Source organism: Colius striatus, chromosome 2 (genome assembly GCF_028858725.1).
Source record: "Colius striatus isolate bColStr4 chromosome 2, bColStr4.1.hap1, whole genome shotgun sequence".
Lineage (NCBI taxonomy): Eukaryota > Metazoa > Chordata > Aves > Coliiformes > Coliidae > Colius > Colius striatus.
In genome coordinates, this window is record NC_084760.1 from 65338479 (window position 1) to 65356015 (window position 17537).

The 17537-nt window shown below is 43.0% G+C and overlaps 2 protein-coding genes across 2 annotated transcripts in view; both read left to right on the plus strand.

Annotated features, from left to right (window-relative positions):
• ACSS1 (acyl-CoA synthetase short chain family member 1) overlaps positions 1 to 5314 on the plus strand; it is a 44245-nt gene extending 38931 nt beyond the window's left edge. The window contains exon 15 of the transcript XR_009818245.1: positions 5236 to 5314. The gene's annotated coding sequence lies outside the window, so the exon portion shown is untranslated. The remainder of the gene's footprint in view (positions 1 to 5235) is intronic.
• Positions 1405 to 16504, plus strand: APMAP (adipocyte plasma membrane associated protein). Its single transcript, XM_061990869.1, has 9 exons — positions 1405 to 1519; positions 5236 to 5352; positions 8257 to 8372; positions 10136 to 10228; positions 11127 to 11243; positions 12479 to 12653; positions 13110 to 13244; positions 13615 to 13807; positions 14845 to 16504. The coding sequence occupies exons 1-9, from the start codon at positions 1428 to 1430 to the stop codon at positions 15052 to 15054; spliced, it is 1248 nt and encodes a 415-aa protein (XP_061846853.1). The 5' UTR covers positions 1405 to 1427; the 3' UTR covers positions 15055 to 16504.
• The last annotated feature ends 1033 nt before the right edge of the window (positions 16505 to 17537 follow it).

Consider the following 17537-nt stretch of genomic DNA (forward strand, 5'->3'; position numbering starts at 1 on the left):
CCCTGGAATGACAGTGGCCTCACTGGAGAGGTGGGAGGAGAGATTGGGGACTATTACTCACAAAGTCCTGGGGTGAGATGGTTGTTCTGGAACATGATTGCCTTCAGGGAATATTGCTGCTGAGTGCTCTTGCAGCTGCTGGGCTTATTGCCTGAAACTGACATGGGAAGAGAGAAAAGTCCAACCCCCTTAACTGGCTGCAGACCCTCTCTGTGGCAATCCCTCACGTTTTTTTACTAGGCGTGATGCCAAATAGCCTGTTGCATGCCTTGGCAGCACGCGGCTCTGGAGCAGTCCCCTGTTCCTGCCCTTCTCTGTGAAGGTGCACTCGCTGATTCTTGTGGCATTAACAAAGCCATGGGGCTGATCTTGGCACTGCCCCCAGGGTCCTTCCTGTAATGCCACTGCTCCTGGGCAAGGACAAGGCTACAGAAAAATCTGAGCACATAGTTTTACCCAAAAGGTCAAGAGAGGATGATGCTCAGAGGTGATGAGGTGATGCTCAGAGATTCCGTGAGCTGACCAAGCGGGGAGGCGCAGGTGCCACCCATTGCCATCTGAGTTAACCCATCCCCTGGGTGCAGGGTTTGTGTAAGGGGACAGGTCTGATGAGGAGCATCTGAGGGAGTGACAGTGTTTCACCTGGAGAAAGCCGAGAGGAGACATGATCACTCTCTACAACTACATGATAGGGAGTTGTAGTGAGGTGGAGGTCAGTTTCTTCTCTCTAGTAATGAATGATGGGACAAGAGAAAATGGGCTCAAGTTGTGTCATGCAGATTTAGACATTAGGAAGAACTTTTTCACTGAAAGGATGGTTAGACACTGCCCGGGGTGGTGGTGGAGCCCCCATCTCTTGAGATGTTTGAAAGACACATAGATGAGGTGCAGAGGGACATGGGTTAGTGGTGGGCTTGGCAGTGTGAGTGGTTGAATTCGACGATCTTAAAGGTCTTTTCCAACTGTTATGATTCTACGACGTCCAGAGGGGCTCACAGGCCGTACCTGCCTCTGAGAGCCAGCGAGAGCCTTGCTTTCGGCGTCCCTCAGACCCCCGGAGGCCGCCTCGTCTCTCCGGGGGAAGCACCCGCTGCCTGCCGCCCTTCGCCACGCGGTTCCCTGGCGCCATCTCGCGGGCGCCTGAGGCTGGGGCTCGCCGTACCCGGCGGAGAGGCGGCTGCAGCAGCGGCCCTGCCCACCGGAACCCCCGGGATCGCCGTGGAAGCGGAGTTAATCATGAGCCGCACCGGCGGAACGGACCCTGCGGCGGCCGCGGCGACGGAGCGGCCTCACCCTCAGAGCCGCAGGGGCGGCTCCCGCCCACCTGAGCGGCGGCGGGGGCGTGTCCCGGGGGCCGGGCGGGCGGCTCCGTGTGGGGGTGTGGAGAGGGCGGGGCGGCGGCGCTGGGTCGCGGCGGTAGCGGCAGCATGAATGAGGCGGAGGGACTACGGCAGCGGCGGCCTTTCCGTCCGCAGGTCATCACTGAGGACACCCCGGCGCAGGAGGCTAAGGAGGGCAGGTGGGGCTCGGCCCGGGCTCCTTCGGCGGGAGAGGGAAGAGGGGCCTGTGGTGGGGGTGGGGCAGGCCTCGCTTGAGGGGAGAGGAGGGCCGCGCCACGGTGGGCGGTGTGGCGAGGGGTGCCGAGGCGTCTCGGTGTTAGGGAGCATTCAGCTTGACCGAAGAGGAGGGCTCACTCTGGCTGGGGAGCCGAGGAGGAGGTTTGGCGGTGAGTGGGTTGGGGATCCCGGCCCGACCCGGGGCTGTAGGGCCGGGATCCCCAACCTGAGGGGAACGTGTGTGAGAAGGGTGGTGGGAGGGGGTGGAGTCTTCAACGGCCTGGCCTGGCCTGGCCTGACCTGAACCGACCCGACCCGACCTGGTTGAGGGAGGCCGTGGCCTAGGTCAGAGTACGCTGGGAGAGGCCGTCCTGGCGAGATGGGGTGGAGGGGGCTCAGCAGGCTGCCGCGGGCATGGGGAACCAGGCCTCGGTTCCCCTCGCTTGGCTGGTGGCATAGTCTGATGCTAGGCAACCATGGCTGTCCGGCTGTGGGCACCCCCGGCCTCCCTGCGCCCCGGCTCCACGGCAGGTGCCTCGCTACCTAGTGTGTGTGCTGCTACCGAAGGTGGCTGACAGAAAGGAGGAGGGGTTTGGGCAGGGCCTGCACATCTGCTTCTGCTGAGCTGCGGGAAGGACTTTTAACAAAAAACCCCATAGTGTTTGGTCTTTTTGTTTATTTGTTTTGTTTTTTCTTTGAGTTTAAGTACAGTTTATCTTTTGCTAGTCAAGAAATACCACAGTTATCCGTTTGTGGCTTGCACAGATTTACTGGGAGTGTGATCAAGTCCTGTATAACTTGTTAGTCTGTTTATATTTGGTAATAGTTTAATGAGTAATCTGCAGTTTGAAGACTGATCTGTATGCGTCTGAGAGTGAGCAACCGTATAAATAAAGTCCATCTGTTTGTAGCCAAGTTAAAGGAACTTCCATTTACAATTTTCTGTTTAGGAATCTCGTAACTAAAGGCGATAGCTACAATAATAACGTGGTATTTACTTCCACTGAATAAAGCATTTGATGACTTGTAGTACTTTGGGTTAACCATCACTGGGCCTCTTCTGATTTGGGTACCTTTTGGATTTTTATCTCTGCCTTCAGAGTCATCAGAATGAAAGACTGTATGGTGGCTTGCACTTGCAGCACTTGTTTTTGAATGCTCTCCATCAGCATCTCAGCTTGAGAGACCTTTCTGACTCCAGCCTCTCTTGGTAACTTTGGTCAAATCAGTTTAATTTCTGGGGCTCCAGCAATCATAACAGAATATCCACAGGTCCAATTCTCATGAGACTGTCCTGGAACCAGTGGAAACCAGTGGAAAAGATTATGGAGGCAGCCCTTTTTCTGGCTAGGAGCTGTGGCAGAAACTCTTGGTAATGGTTGCTTTCCCCTACGGCCCTCCAACAGCTATCCTGCCAGGAGAATGAGACAGCCTGTACTGCTGGTTATGGTGACAGTCTTGCCAGCCTGTCTTCAGCAGCTGGTACAATGGCTTCTCTTTTTAGTTCGTAGTGACAACTAAATTGCTGCAGGTATAGCTGTAGTCCTGGTAGCTCCCATTCTTGAGATTTGTGATTGGAGTCCTTGTGGGATTAATTATCAAAGACACAATTAGCTAAGGGTTTCAGTTTTGTTTATCATTGTTGGTGAAGCATTGCTTCAGTGATTCTTTCCAGCGACCAGTCAGTATGTGATAGTTGTAGCTCTCCTATATTGGTTATGTTCTATTTATTTACTTTTATATGAATTTGCAGCAGCTACCTTCTAGTTTTCTTTTAAAAAAAAAAAAATTGTGTTTCATTTAAATTCTCATGGTTTCAGCAGTGTCTAACATAGGCGTTGCAGTGTATAGGCTGAAGTTGTGTTTGCTTGCCACCTCATTCTTCCTGCATTTTTCCTTCATTGTCAGTTCCTTGCAAGTTTGAATAAGGATCAGAAGCATGACCTTTACTTAAAACATGCTTTCAGGAGCTTTAATTAAGTTGCCTTTGGCAGATGAGTTCCCATTCATCTCTGTGCATCCTTTTGTGTGAGCTGTTCTAAGCTGTCACAAAGATGCTCAGGTATCTGCTGACAGTACTTTAAACTTGTAGTATCGAGCTTTCATCTTCTGCAGGACAGTGGAAGGGCAGGACTGACAGATGAAGTGTTTATGTATACTTTGGGATTGCCTGGTGTCTCTACCATCCGCTCTTGATTTCAGATCCATGGAAATACAGACTGTGAGGCTGTTGCTTCCTTGAGACATCTACTGTTAGAGTAGGAAGTGCCAAATTCTTCTAATTAATTATAAGGGCAGCCTGTCTCTTGGAGGTATGAAAAGGTCAGTGCAGATAAGAAAGCTTGTTTGAAGCAGTTTCCCAGCCTGGTCCAGCTCAGGTAGAGACAGGCTGAGTGTTTCAACGCTGCTGAAGTTCATAATGGAAATGCTCTACTCATCAGTGTGCAAAATGGGATGTTATTTTTAATATATCTGAGAGCAGAAATACTTGGGCACCCTGGTGGAAAGGAGGTCCCCTCAGGTGGTGAGTGCCTTGGGCGATCTGGGGTAAGTTTGGTGACGAACGTCAGAAATGCTAATAGCACTTCTTGGAGCAGGCTGAACTGTCAGTGGGCTCTGGGCTAGCAGCAGTGGCACCTCTTGTGATAGCAGGCTGTCAGCATCCCTGTAGCAGTTACTTTAGCACAGCCTGGGGATTTGCTTGGTGGCTTATGACAGCTCGTTGGGCACTGTAGCACTGTGCATGCAAGCAGTGACCAAATCCAGCCTTAGTCCTGTCCTTGCTGTTCCAGATGATAATGCCAAAGGTTACCTTGGTGCAAGTACACGTCATTAGCTCCTCAGTTGTGATATATGTGTTTGGGGCAGTTCATATTCTTACTGCCTGGATGGTTGGCTAATGAAGGGCAAAGCAATGGAAGTGGTCCAAGGATTAATGCAGAACCATCAGGCACTGTTTGTCATTGTTTCACTGATAGTGCAAGGAGGATAGCTGGCTGAGCCAGTGAATGGTTCAGGGTAGCTAAAATTGTGGGAACTGCTTTTCCAATTCAAAGCTAGGATTTGTTGAGTTTGACTCTGTACTTTCATCTGTAAATGCCTGTTTGATGCTTCTGAACTTGCTGAGGACAAACTTTATATTTCTACTGTGGAAGAACTGTTACTTTTCTGTTCTGTGATTTGATGGGTCAGTAGAAGATACTTAACCTCTTTTGTGTGCTGGAGCTTGAGTTTAAAACCAAGGTTCACTAAGTTGTGCAAACATTCATTTAACTTCCTCTGATGTTAGTTAAGTTGAACTTTTCCATCCCAGCACAAATTTAGGATTAAAGCAGTACCAAAACTGAATATCAAGTTAAAAACCCCCAACCAAACAACATTGCCTCCCACCATTACTTGGATGTTGTTTATTTTTGTTTTAAGTCAGCTGTAACTTGCAGCATGTGTGAAACCTGTACGTGAGAATAATCTGTCTTGTATGATGCTAGTACACTGAGACTGGATGAATATCCCCATCTCTTATCCTAATAAGTTCAAAGGGGACCTTAAAGGGCAGTCAGGATGGGCAAGTAGTTGTAGTTTCTTTTGTAAAGAAAGTGGGCCATTAAAGAATCTCTAAAGAGTTTTGTACCTCAAAACAGTTTATGTGTTAATCCTATCTCTTGCCTGGTTTTGGCAGTACTTACAGCGGCAAAGTGTTCCGTGTTACCTTCTTGGCTTTGGCTGCATCTCTAACGGTGCCCCTGCTTGGAGTAACGGTTCTACTGGATTGTCCTATAGACCCTCAGCCTATAAGGTAAATTGTTGCTTTGTTTTGAAATAAGTGTTACTGAAAAGCATAACTTTTTGTACGTGTTCTGTTGGTTTTGGCAGGTTTGGGTTGTTTTTTTTTTTCAGGAACAAGTGTCAACCATGTAAAGAGGTTCTAACCGGATTAAGAGTTGTGATTGAGTGTGATGGCAGTTGCCAAGTCTTGCTTCTGAGCCGTCTTGTGTGTAGTTGTTTGTCACTACTGATCATTGAAAGACGTGAATTACTTTGATCCAGAACATTATTTTTCTGATGCCCAAGCTGTCAGTGAAGCTTGTGATTAGTTATATACACGCTTGCCATCTGTGAGGCAAGAGCTCCATTTTCACTAAGCACCAAGCTGTACCCCCACTATTGTAGTTCTGTCACAGAGAGGCTGTTTGTCTGAGAATGGAAATTGAACTGGATAACTTGACTGAGTTGATTTGGTGCTTTGTACCATTGGAATCATATGGTGATGTTATATTTAAATGCAGATCCCATGAAGCAGTGCAGCTAGGTGATTTCTCCCCTGCCTGAATTCATAAACATGTGAATTGAGGTCTGTATCAAATGCGTGGTTTAATAGTGAATCAACTGTGTGAGATTTGACCTGTGTGGTATTTTGAAGTAAGTGAAAATGCTCAGTCTGCTAAACACCCAAGAATTTCTTAAGAAGGAACAACACCACTGTAAATATCTCTAGAGTTGAAAGAAACTGTAAATGTGATAGAGTAGTACTTAGAAGTCTGGCCAATAGGCTATTAGACATAGGCTGTTTCATTGCAAATCATAATGAAATGCTTTCTACTGTGGTTGGGTTTAACAAAAACTAATTCCCTGAAATGCATTGCAAACTGAACTGTAATTCTGAAAGCCAGTAGGATGTCATGCTTTTCCTGTTATACAGTCCTGGTCTGATTCTTGTCCAGGGTAACAGTATTCTACATGCTTACATTTATTACTCTCAGTCCTGTTTATAGGACCTGGCGAATTATTCTTCCTGCCCAAATCACTGGCTTATATTGCTGTACATTCTTGATTAGCATCTTAGCTTCACTGCCAGAAGTGGTTCCACCTTGTGCAATAGATAGGGTGATTCATGTGATGTTTATGAAATGTTTTGAAAAAGCTCAAGCAGGTAGATGCCATCTGAACCAATTTCTTCAGTGAAAGAACATGTAGAAGTCTTGTTTGCCAATAGTGATATCATTACTGTAAGCCTTTGGAAATTGCAAGGCATAGAGGAGAAAAAAAAAATAGATATGATCTGTAAAATTCCTGCAACTGGTTTATTTCCAAGTTTCTCTATGAGTCTGTGTTGGATAATATCGATCCCAGGGAGGATTTTCTGCTTGCATACAAAACTGTCCACAGTTCCCAGCAAATGAGTTCTGAAGCCTGTTATCATAATCTGAAACTCTCTAATGCTTGGAAGAAGGGATGGCAATGTGTTAGCATTGTGAAGACAACTCTGCTGTAAATCTTCTTGGGGCTTTGCCACTGCAGCAATACATAGTTAAAGGAAAGTTTGCTGTCTGTAACCAGACAGACAAAAGTGTGTATTGTTTTCCTCCTTCTGGACTATCTCTGTTGTAAACCTGTTTTCCTCAATTGTCATGGCTTTTATAGATTGCAATTTCATTTGACTTTTTTCCCCACAGTCACTGAGGCCCTAGAAATTGTAATGGTTTCGCTGTATGAGTGATAGAGTTGCAGTGTGGTTAGTGACAAGTAGGTCATGGATCCTATGAACCTGGGCAACTTGTGGAGCCAAGCGTTGGCTTTTTAAGATTCTACAGGTGAAAGGCATTTGCTTTATGGCCTTATAAGGAGTTAGTTTGAAAAAGTAATTGGAAAATTACCTCCAAATTTGGCCTAGGGAGCTTTAGCAAACTCTTGTGAGTGAACACCTAATGAGCTTACCACCCTAGATATGTGTGCGTCTTATGGCAATAACTTGAAATCCTTAGCTCATGGAGACTGAGACGACTTATGTATGTGCTCTTAAAAACGTGAGAGACCAAAAGATACTTGAATTTGTCAGCACAATTGAGGCTGGCTTTGAAGCACAATGCTTTGGAGCCTGGAATTGAAGTTGTATAGGTGTCTTACTGCTTCCCTTCTCTGTATCTCTGTAGTTATTTGGAATTCCAGTTAGCTTGAACCTGGCTATTATGTGAATAAGGCCTTGCAAGACTGGACCTTATTTTGTAATTTTCTGATTTCAGGTCAATACCCTTTAAGTTTCCGTGCAACTTAAAGGAATAAGTTGTTCTTTCTCAATGGGAATGCGTTCAAGTCATCAGCAATATGTTTCAGTATTGTATGAAGGCATGTGTGCCCTAGTGCTCAAACCACTGAAACACTTTTTTCCCCTTAGTAGTATGTCAATTAGTAATTACAAATTATTTTTTCCCCACGATGAAAATGCTATACAGTGTCAGATCTTTGTAATTTGTAAAATGCCAGGCTTTAAAACGTTAAAACCTTTTTGCTTAGGAATTTGCATATATCTGCTTAGGAAAAATACACTTTCACAAACAACTCATTCAGCTAAATAAAAAAGCAATTGTTCTTTTGCCTTGTGGCAATGCACAAATCCTTTGCCCACGTGTAAGACAGATGAACTGGGAATGCAGTGTTGAAAGTGTATAGATTTCCAGATACGCCATAGGAACAGATAACTGCAAATTTTCTAAACAGCAGAACCAGAAAATTATGACTGTTGATGAACAAGAGTCAATTTCTCAGTTTATCATCTGTGTCTTCTTTTTTTGAAATACGCTGTATGTAAACCAGAGGTCAGGTTTGCAGGAGCTGGCAAACTAGGAAAGAAATTATCTGATGGGTTGCTCAAGAGCATTTGCAGATGTGTGTGAAGGATCACGAGGTCTGTTGTGTTTTGCAGTTTGAAGGAACCTCCCCTCCTGGCGGGTGTGCTAGAGCCCAATACTGAGTTACGGAAAGCCGAGCGCTTATGGGAAAATCAGCTGGTGGGACCGGAGTCCATTGTCAATATTGGGGGTAAGCACTGACAAAAATAAGCTTTTAAAGGAGCATCTTGACAGTTTGCTCCATCAAGAAAGGTTTGTTCAGCAATATACCTCTTGGATAACAAGCTGTGGAAGTTATTCTGAATATGCATATTTTTGTGTTATGCAGCAAAGTCTGTGCTCTATGCTGCTTTTCTCCTCTTTCCCCATCATAGAATAAATCTTGTTGCCAGATTAAAAATCTCTGTCTTCCAGGACTGAAAACATCTGCAGTGTAGTTCACGGCTACTTACAGTTGGAGGAAGTGGTCCTGTTTTTCATGTCTAACTTTCAACTGGGAAATAATATTTGCAGGGTACTTCCTGCTCTTGCAATGCTCATTGCCTCTGAGGGAGCTGAGTTTGGTGCTGTTAACTTGTGCTTATATGTCAGAAAAAACTCTTCAAATTTATAAACAATATAATTTACATTTTAGTGCTGTTGCGTGCCTTACAGATGTCATCCTGTACTTCTCTCATGGCATGTGTTCTCCCCAAATCACAAACCTGTGTCACCTTTGAGCAGTTTCCTAATGAGGTGGCTAGACTTGTAACAGCATGATACTCTCTTAGCATTAAGCCTGCTTTAAGCAGGGTTTTTTTCCTGTGCCTCCTGAAGTAGGGTATAAGGCTAGAAACAACTGCTTAGATTAATCCTTGACTGTTCCAATGTGAAAAGGAAAGGTTGTGAGAGTTGCAAGCAAGGCTCTTACTGAAATAGCCTTCAGTACAAGAGGTGCTCAGCAGCCATGTCATTTACTTTCCTTCTGCTGTCTTTTCTAGTAAATTTAAGACAATATTTTAAAAAATTATTTTACCCAGCAAGAAACTGCTTTAATTTTTTCCTCAGACTGTGCTTTTTCTGCTTATCTCTGTTAGCAGTGTGCCAAAGCAATTACTTGAAGCCACTGATTCTTTTCTGTTACCTAGTTTCATCAATCTCATTGAAAACTCTTTAAGGAAACCATCCTGCTGACCTGTGGGTGAAATAATCAACCTGACTGGGAATAAGTTTTATATGAATAAACATTGAAGTGTTCTTATTCCCTTTTAAAAGTGTAGTTAGCAAACATAAAGCTGCAGTTCAATTGGAGATGGAAAAGCACAAGCAATGGGCTCTATTTAATCTAATGGTCTTTCGTTTGATTTGGTTGTATTGAAAAGTTTGTGTGTGGTTTATATTCAGTGAATGTGTCTTATGCTATCCACGTGCCTTGGTGTGAATACAGTAATTGAGCAATGCTTTTGATTTGAGTGGTTGTTCATTCGCTATGTCTTTTGTAATCCTTGTCCAGAACTGATAAAATACGAGCACTGGCAGGTGTCCAGTAGCCTGTGTGGCCTATTTCAGAGTGAGAAGTTTTATCTAGTCAGTCACTCATTGAAGTGTAAGGTGGATGCAGTGCCTGGTCACATTTTATGATGTAGAAATCCAATGAGTAGCCATGAAGTTGTTAGTTCTACCTTTAACCAAGGATTTGGACCACTTATGGGTGAAAAGCTTCATATCTGACTTTCATAATTCCTGAGGCTTAAGGCTTTCCTCTTCTTTTTCAGTTGGAAGAAATCTAACCAAATACTCTATTTGCCTTGATCTTTCCCCTTCCCTCTCTATACTTTTTGTTATGACTAAAGATGACTGTTGTTTCATTACATCTTGAATTAATTCTATTTTATGCTAGTAGAGGAATCATGTAGAAGGATGTCTGCCACTACAGTTCTGCAATCAAGCTAATAACACCAGTTGTTTTTGCAGATGTGCTATTTACTGGGACAGCTGATGGGAAGATTATCAAAATTGAAGATGGGGAAATACAAACTATAGCCAGAATTGGCCATGGTCCTTGTGGTGAGTGCCAGCTTCTGAATATACTATACCTGAAAACATTTGGGTCAGGACTTGTGTTGATTAGACTGGTGTTCTGTCTGGATTGCTCATACAAGTGCATATCTTCCTCTGTAGACATTTGTAACATATTAATATATTTGTATGAATGAAGCATGGGTGGAAATATGTGTGTAAGCACTGGAATGAACAGCAGAGCAAAGGGCCAAAAGAATGGGAATGAGTTCCCTTGATAATAAAGGACACTTCCCAGTGATAAAATCTAGGAATGTGGGGTTCTTATGTAATAACTACAAGGCCTGTGGTCTCATAAGGCTGCAGCGTGGGTGACTTGTCAGTAGAAGATCCTGCATATTAACACAGGGAGGAAGATGAAGTGCATCACAGCTGATTAGGCTCTGGACTGGTTTGGCTAACAGGTAGGACAGCATTTGTTCTGACAGCCAATGAAGTCTGCTGCCAGTTGATATGAAGCTGGACTTCCAGCTGCTCCTTAGGCATGACTATGGGTTGTGATTGACATGAAAAATCACCTTTTCCCTGTTCCAAGATGTACATGTATTTAGTTATTTATTTTAATTTAAAAAAGAAAAATAAACCTGAAATAAAACTCATTCTTTTTGAGAAGAAACATTTAGTTAAAACCAGTTTTCTGACATTTAACCCTTCTTGGGATAGTCATTAACTAGCTACCAGCCTGGCAAATTATATGATTATCTCTAGAATGGTGAAAATATTTCACTCGCGCCTAGGAAAGTAAGAATCATTTCTTTAATGAACATGTGTCGTGCTGGAATAGAGTTTTGTTAAGCTACAGTTTGACCTGTGTAGGTAGCCTGAATGCCTTGTATTTATTTCTATTTGGAAAAATAATGCAAACATTTAAAAATTGTTTCCTAAGGAACTCGTGAAGATGAGCCAACGTGTGGAAGACCACTTGGCATCAGAGTGGGGCCAAATAACACCCTTTTTGTGGCAGATGCTTATTACGGGCTCTATGAAGTTAATCCTGGTACAGGTATGACTCTTCTGTTCAGAAGTTCTCTTCCACTGACAAATGCGGACTTCATTTGATGTTTTGCCAGACACTGCAGGGAAAACAATGCCTGCCTTCTTTGTAATGTGGTTTGGAGCTGTCTGGACGAAATATGCCAGGAAAGAACTTTCTTGTAGCATTCACTTCCTCCCCAACTCTGTCAGGATCAGAGTTACCATAGAATCATAGAACCATTTCAGCTGGAAGAGACCTTTAAGTCATATCTTCTGGTGACATATGCTTTTGGTTGTCAAAATTGGTACCTCAGGATCCACAAATAAAGCTCTGTGTAGCCGTTTCAGTTTTCATAAAGGAGAAAAAAAAATGCTGTTATATAAGCTTTGTCATGTTTGCTGTACTTTTGTTTCTGCCTTGATCTCACTGTGTGGTGGCAAAGAGCTCTGAACTTCCCTGTAACCTCAATCTGTAGAAAGTGAAGGAAGATGTGTTTTGGTGCAACTGAAGATGAAGTGGCTTGTTCCTGCTGAGAAAGGCGTTGTTGCATTGTGCCCTTAGTTGTACATTCCAGAGCCATATCTCAGTTTTGGGAGCTATGCTGTTAGAAAGCAGTAGTTGCTTTTATGTAGGGTTGATTTTTCTGACCGCTTGCATCTCTGTCTTGGCTTCAGATGGGGAGGGGAAGGCAAAGGTCTCCTCTTTTAATGTCAGACAGGTGTCATGTTTGCTCAGTCATGACTAAAACAAGCAAACAAACAAACCCAAACTCTGTGCCCAAAGATAATTTCAGTAGATTTGAGTTAATTTTTAGATATTTGACCTTAAAAATTTGTTTGGTAACATGTGGCAGAGCTGACTGCCAGAGCAGTTTAGCGACTCTGCTGTTGTTTCAATGTTTAGAAAGTACTACTCTTTGTTTCTACAGATTTATGGGGAAAGAGGAAGTAGGGATTAGTTTACCTGCATCCGTCTACGAGATTGAGACCTGGGATTGTGCTTGGTGTCATATGAGCTTCAGAAATGTGAAAAGCCTGGCTCTTATTAATAGGGAACATCATCTACTGTTTCAGTTTTTCTGAAGAGTGTTTACTCTTGGTCGTTGATGTCTGCTGTTGACTTGCTTCATTACAACCCAAAACCTTAGTACTTATGGAAAAAATGTAAAGTGCTTGCTATTTTCATGTTAGCATTTAACTCATTTCCAAGGCAGGACATACAAAAGCTTGTCTTAATTTTTTTATTCTTCTTTTTATAACCAGGTGAAACAAAAATGCTTGTGTCAACCAAGACACTAATTGAAGGCCAGAAGCTGTCATTTCTGAATGATCTTACGGTGACTCGGGATGGGAGGAAAATCTACTTCACTGACTCCAGTAGCAAATGGCAAAGACGAGACTACTTATTCTTGATTATGGAAGGCACAGATGATGGGCGGCAAGTATCTCCTCTCTGAGGCATTTAACTTCTCGTAAGCTCTGCAGCAGGAATAGACTTCACCAGACTTCCTTGGTCTTCAAGATTTTTCTCTTTATAAACCACCTGTGCAAACACTGCACTGCCCAGGAGAGGGTGAGAGAACGTGTGGATGTTGCTAATGAGATCTGCGGTGAAATGAATGATATTCCTCTCTTTTTCTTCAAGAGGATTTGTGTGGAACATCTGTATTAAAATGGAAGGTGTTAGCATTCCATTCAGCCCAAGTCCCTTCTGAGTGCTGCTGCCAATCTCAAGTGGCTCCTGTGTTCATAAAATGCTTCCTGGCTATTCTACCTTTTTAACTTAGGTGAAGTGCATGTGAGAGAAGATAGAATGCTTGGAGGAAGAAATCAAGATGAATAAAGATTTGTCTTCACTCCAACCCATAGATAATGCTTTTTTTTTTTTTTTTAGCTTGCTTGAATATGACACAGTAACAAAAGAAGTTAAAGTCTTAATGGTGGGTCTGAGGTTTCCCAATGGTGTCCAACTCTCTCCCGCGGAAGATTTTGTTCTGGTGCAAGAGACAACCATGGCTAGAATCAGGAGGTGAGTATGGCTTTCCTGAAATTATTATTGCTGTCTGTTTAGAGATAGTTCAATAAGTTAGCTGAATGACAAAAGAAACCCTACACTCTAATTTGCCTAACTATCAGTGGCAAAGAAGGTGACCTTCCTCAATACCTTTTTCTTTCTCTATAAACATCTGGACTGCATAGTCTTTCTATTGTGGGCTCCTTGAGCACAAGAGAGTAAGCTGTTTCTGGGAATAGGAAAGCAACTGTGCTCTATTTCTCTGTGCCGCAATAAAGAAGAAAAAAAAATGTGTAAGTTAATTCCTTCTGGGACTTCAGTTTAAGTTAAAGTCTAAGTAATAAAGAAGAGTTGTTGTTCTAATCCTACTGTCTATAATTTTCAGGTACTATGTGTCTGGGCTAATGAAAGGTGGAGCAGATATGTTTGTTGAGAATATGCCTGGTCTTCCAGATAATATCAGATTAAGCAGCTCTGGAGGATATTGGGTAGCTATGTCAGCTGTCCGTCCCAATCCTGGATTTTCTATGTTGGATTTCTTGTCTGAAAAACCATGGATTAAAAGGATGATATTTAAGGTAAAAAAAACCAAAACAAACCCCAACAACTTTAGTATAAGAATGGAAGTGATAAATATTTGTTTGTCCTGTTTCTTATTCTTCACAGGAAGATTTAAAAAATATTTTTAGTGCCCTGGTTAAAACTGTTGTGATTGGGCAGCAGAACAGTCCTTATATCTTCATAGGCAGTAAAACTAATGTTTGCTTCTCTGAGTGGCAGGTACACATCTCTTAAGTTGCCTTCCATTTGATCTCAGGAAAGAAAAAGAATATCCTTGCCCTAGCCATGCAGCAACACAGGATCTACATTTGGATATGTGAAGACTTCACCTTTTGTACCCAAAGTGCCTAAAATACTTACTGCCACTTGTCTAGAGAGCATTTGGGAAGCCTGTTCTAATCGCTTTTCCAGGAGACTGTATGTTATGTATGCTGCTAGGTGCCACTTTGTCCTGACTCTGTATGCCTGCTGTTATGTCACTGCCCCTTCAGGAAGAGGATGAGCAGAAGTAATGCGGTTTGTAAGGAATGTCTAATGCTAAAAAATGGCACGGTGCTTCTTAAACAACACAAAGACTTGAAAGTACTTCTCAAAAAAAAAAAAAAATCAATAAGCTATGTTTACGATCAAAGTCCTATTTCAGCTAAACAAACTCTGCTGTCCCTGTAAAACCTGCTCTCCTGGTGCAGTTTAGGAGCCTTAAAGTGATGCTATGGAGAGCAGAGCATGATGCTTGTTGCTTTGTATCAACTGCATCAGAACAAGCAGGTGTCTCCTGCCTGGGCATCCTTTCAGCCTTAGTGCTGGAATAGAGTACATTTCTTTGTATCTCTTTTGTTAGATTTGTTTTAAAGTTGTCTTTTCAGATGTTAACACTGTTGTTAAGCCTGTGAAATAGTGTTTACTCAAAATGTGTGCTTATGTTCTTAGTTGCTTCTTTCAAGGACTGTGGAATGGTCTGACTATGGAAGTGTCTGAGATATAACTGTGAAGAACAAAATCTTTTGTTATTGATTTTCTTTTTTTTTTTTTCTTTTTCTTTTTTTTTTTTTAGTTGCTGAGTCAAGAAACTGTGACGAAGTTTGTGCCCAAATACAGCCTTGTTGTTGAACTTAGTGAGACGGGATCCTACAGAAGAAGTTTCCATGATCCCAATGGAGTGACAGCAGCATATGTTAGTGAGGCACATGAGCATGATGGATACCTTTATCTGGGCTCCTTCCGCTCTCCATTTATTTGCAGACTTAATCTTCAGCATGTGTAACTGTTCATCCATGATAAAGTGCCACTGTCCTATAATAATTCAGAGGTATGAAGGAAGCATGTGCTTGAAGCGGCGTGTGACCAAGGACAAAAAGTGAAAGACTGTTACTGTGCAGTAGCACAGTTCTGTTGCCATAAGAGTACATACAGGTCCTGATGCCTGCCTTCCTCCTTGGTTTGACCGCTCCTGCTTTGGAGTTGGCATGTACAGTTATTAATATCCAAGGAGTCTGGTGAGGCATCTTCATGTTATTATGTGTTCCTTAAAGAAAATCCATTGCTTTTCCATGGCCAGCCCTTTTTGGAGTCATCTTAAACAGGCACCATCCGTCACTTTTAGTGCAACTGTGTCATCTATCACTGGAAGGCTTTGAGATGTATGGAATTGAATTGTGTATGATTTGGATCGAAGAGGATGCCTTGCATGTGTGTCTCTGTTTTAGAACCTCCTGTTAAGGAATGATTACAGTGCATGTTCTAATGGCATACCATGGTACTTCGGTAGAGGCAGCAAGATCCAGAATGTACCTAGAAATCTAGTTATGCCATTTGGGTTCTTCAATTCCAGCCTGTGTAATCAAAATCAGCCACAACAGTTAACTGTTAATCAACATGCAGAATCAAATATGATGGTTATCTGAGGACTCCTGTGTTTCTTCATAGCATTATAGTCAGATGATGACTGAAAGTTGCATTTTCTATGTTATTAAAGGCTAGATGCAGTGGGTTTAAAAAGGATCTCTTGTAGTATTTCCTCTGTGTTTACCAGGTTCTGTAAGCCTCCTGTCCATTATGCAGGTCGCCATTCCTGAGAGGTGTAGAAGAGGACCAGCTGTAGGAATCCTCTTCAGCATGCTTTTTATGGAGAGCTGGTAAAGATTTTGGGGAACATTGATGTCTGAAGAGGGACGTGGACTAGAAGGGCCCCTTAAAATCTAGTAATAGTGGGTGAGGAATGCTTTAGTAAAAAATCTTGGGATGCAGTAGTAGCTCGTGAGTGCTTTCTGGCACCTCCAGAGGAAATGGTTTACTTCATCTATTAGCAGTTACTCTACTTGGTAAATCCAGGGAATGCTTTTCTGTCAGCTATGACAAAGGAAAGGCTGTGCTGTTACATTTTAAATAAAAGGGTTTGCATCTTGAAGAACTAAAGAAGTTGCTTCAGCAGCTGTGTGATTTAGTGGATTGATTTGTGCTTTGGGATTGAAGACTGCTGCGCTATCTTTTTCTGCCACTGGGTGATAGTCAAACATAAACTTGTTCTATTGCTTAACTTCCTCACCTTTGAAAAGGAAATAATCAAGATTTGATTGATATATAATGAAAAGCACCAGAGAAGAGGAAGATGTTAAAAATGTCATCCGCTTTTGCTAGCCTTTTGTGTTTCTCCTTATTAATGGAGGGATGTGCAATTAAAAGTGATTCTTTTCTCTCAGTGCTTCTGTCTCATTGTTCTGTTACTACCACGCTGCAGCAGTTCTGTGGCAAGTAGCTGATGATGGCTGGATCATGCTGACTTATTCCTGTACAAGCCAGGGACTGCAAGCCCTTTTGCTTGACCTAGTGGTTACTGGATTTGAGAGGGAGTTCAGCAAGAGGTGAAAGAAACCTTGTAGATGAGTTGCTGCAGTCTCTGATCTTTGGTCCGTGTGAGCCCTATCTTAATAATTTGTGCACAGAGATAGAGTGGCAGTGTGGTAAGTTTGAAAAGCTGGAGAGGCGTGACCTGCCTGGGGAAGGGACAGACTTGTTGCTGTGGGAACTCTGAAGAAGGGCTGAGATGGGAGATGCTTGCAATGTGTCTTTCTGGAAAAACCCAGCACAGGGCAGGCTGTTTAGACAGCAGCTAATTAGCACTGCTCTGCCAGACTTTGCAGCTGTTTGTCCAATCCTGGTCAGATATGAAAGTTGAACTTAATGGGAATCTTAATTTGGGGTTGCAAAGTCTGTTGTGGAGCTTGTTTCGTGCTGGTGCTTTAGTAGCCACGGGGCAAGCACAGCTTTGCCTATTGTTGCATAGTTACCTCTAGTGATTTGTTGATTCCTTTTCCTAAGTATCCAGCTGACTAGCTTGTGCTGCCTTTTGTAGTGAAGTAGACACATTTTGGTATGCCAAATGTGATGGCTTTTGTGTCACTAATTCCATTTTAAGACCCTGTCCTTGAAGTTTCAAAGTGGGAAAGAAAGTAAGCTGTAGTGCTGCCACTGCTTAAAGAGAAAGATGTATGAAGAGTTGTCTCTTGGGAGTGTTTCAGTTCTGATCCTTTGCTCTTTCACTCCCTCACTCCTTCCTGGCCACTGTTGGAGACTCAGAACACTGATGATCCCGTGGTCCCAACAAAAGATTCTTGAGTCTTTTTCAGTTCTCTCTGAGCATTGTAGTACAAGAGACCCAGAGGTTGTATGAATAGCTTGCTTTTCTTGTGGAAGGGGAAAAGAGACTGGCAAATATGAGAGGTATCTAACAGAGTGTGGCTTTGTCTG

Excerpts from the sequence above, each read along its gene's own strand:
- APMAP (XM_061990869.1), top strand. The coding sequence starts at position 1,428 with ATGAATGAGGCGGAGGGACTACGGCAGCGGCGGCCTTTCCGTCCGCAG. Across the intron at positions 11,244-12,478 it reads TGAAGTTAATCCTGGTACAG|GTGAAACAAAAATGCTTGTG; the intron begins GTATGACTCTTC and ends TTTTATAACCAG. Across the intron at positions 13,245-13,614 it reads ACCATGGCTAGAATCAGGAG|GTACTATGTGTCTGGGCTAA; the intron begins GTGAGTATGGCT and ends TATAATTTTCAG.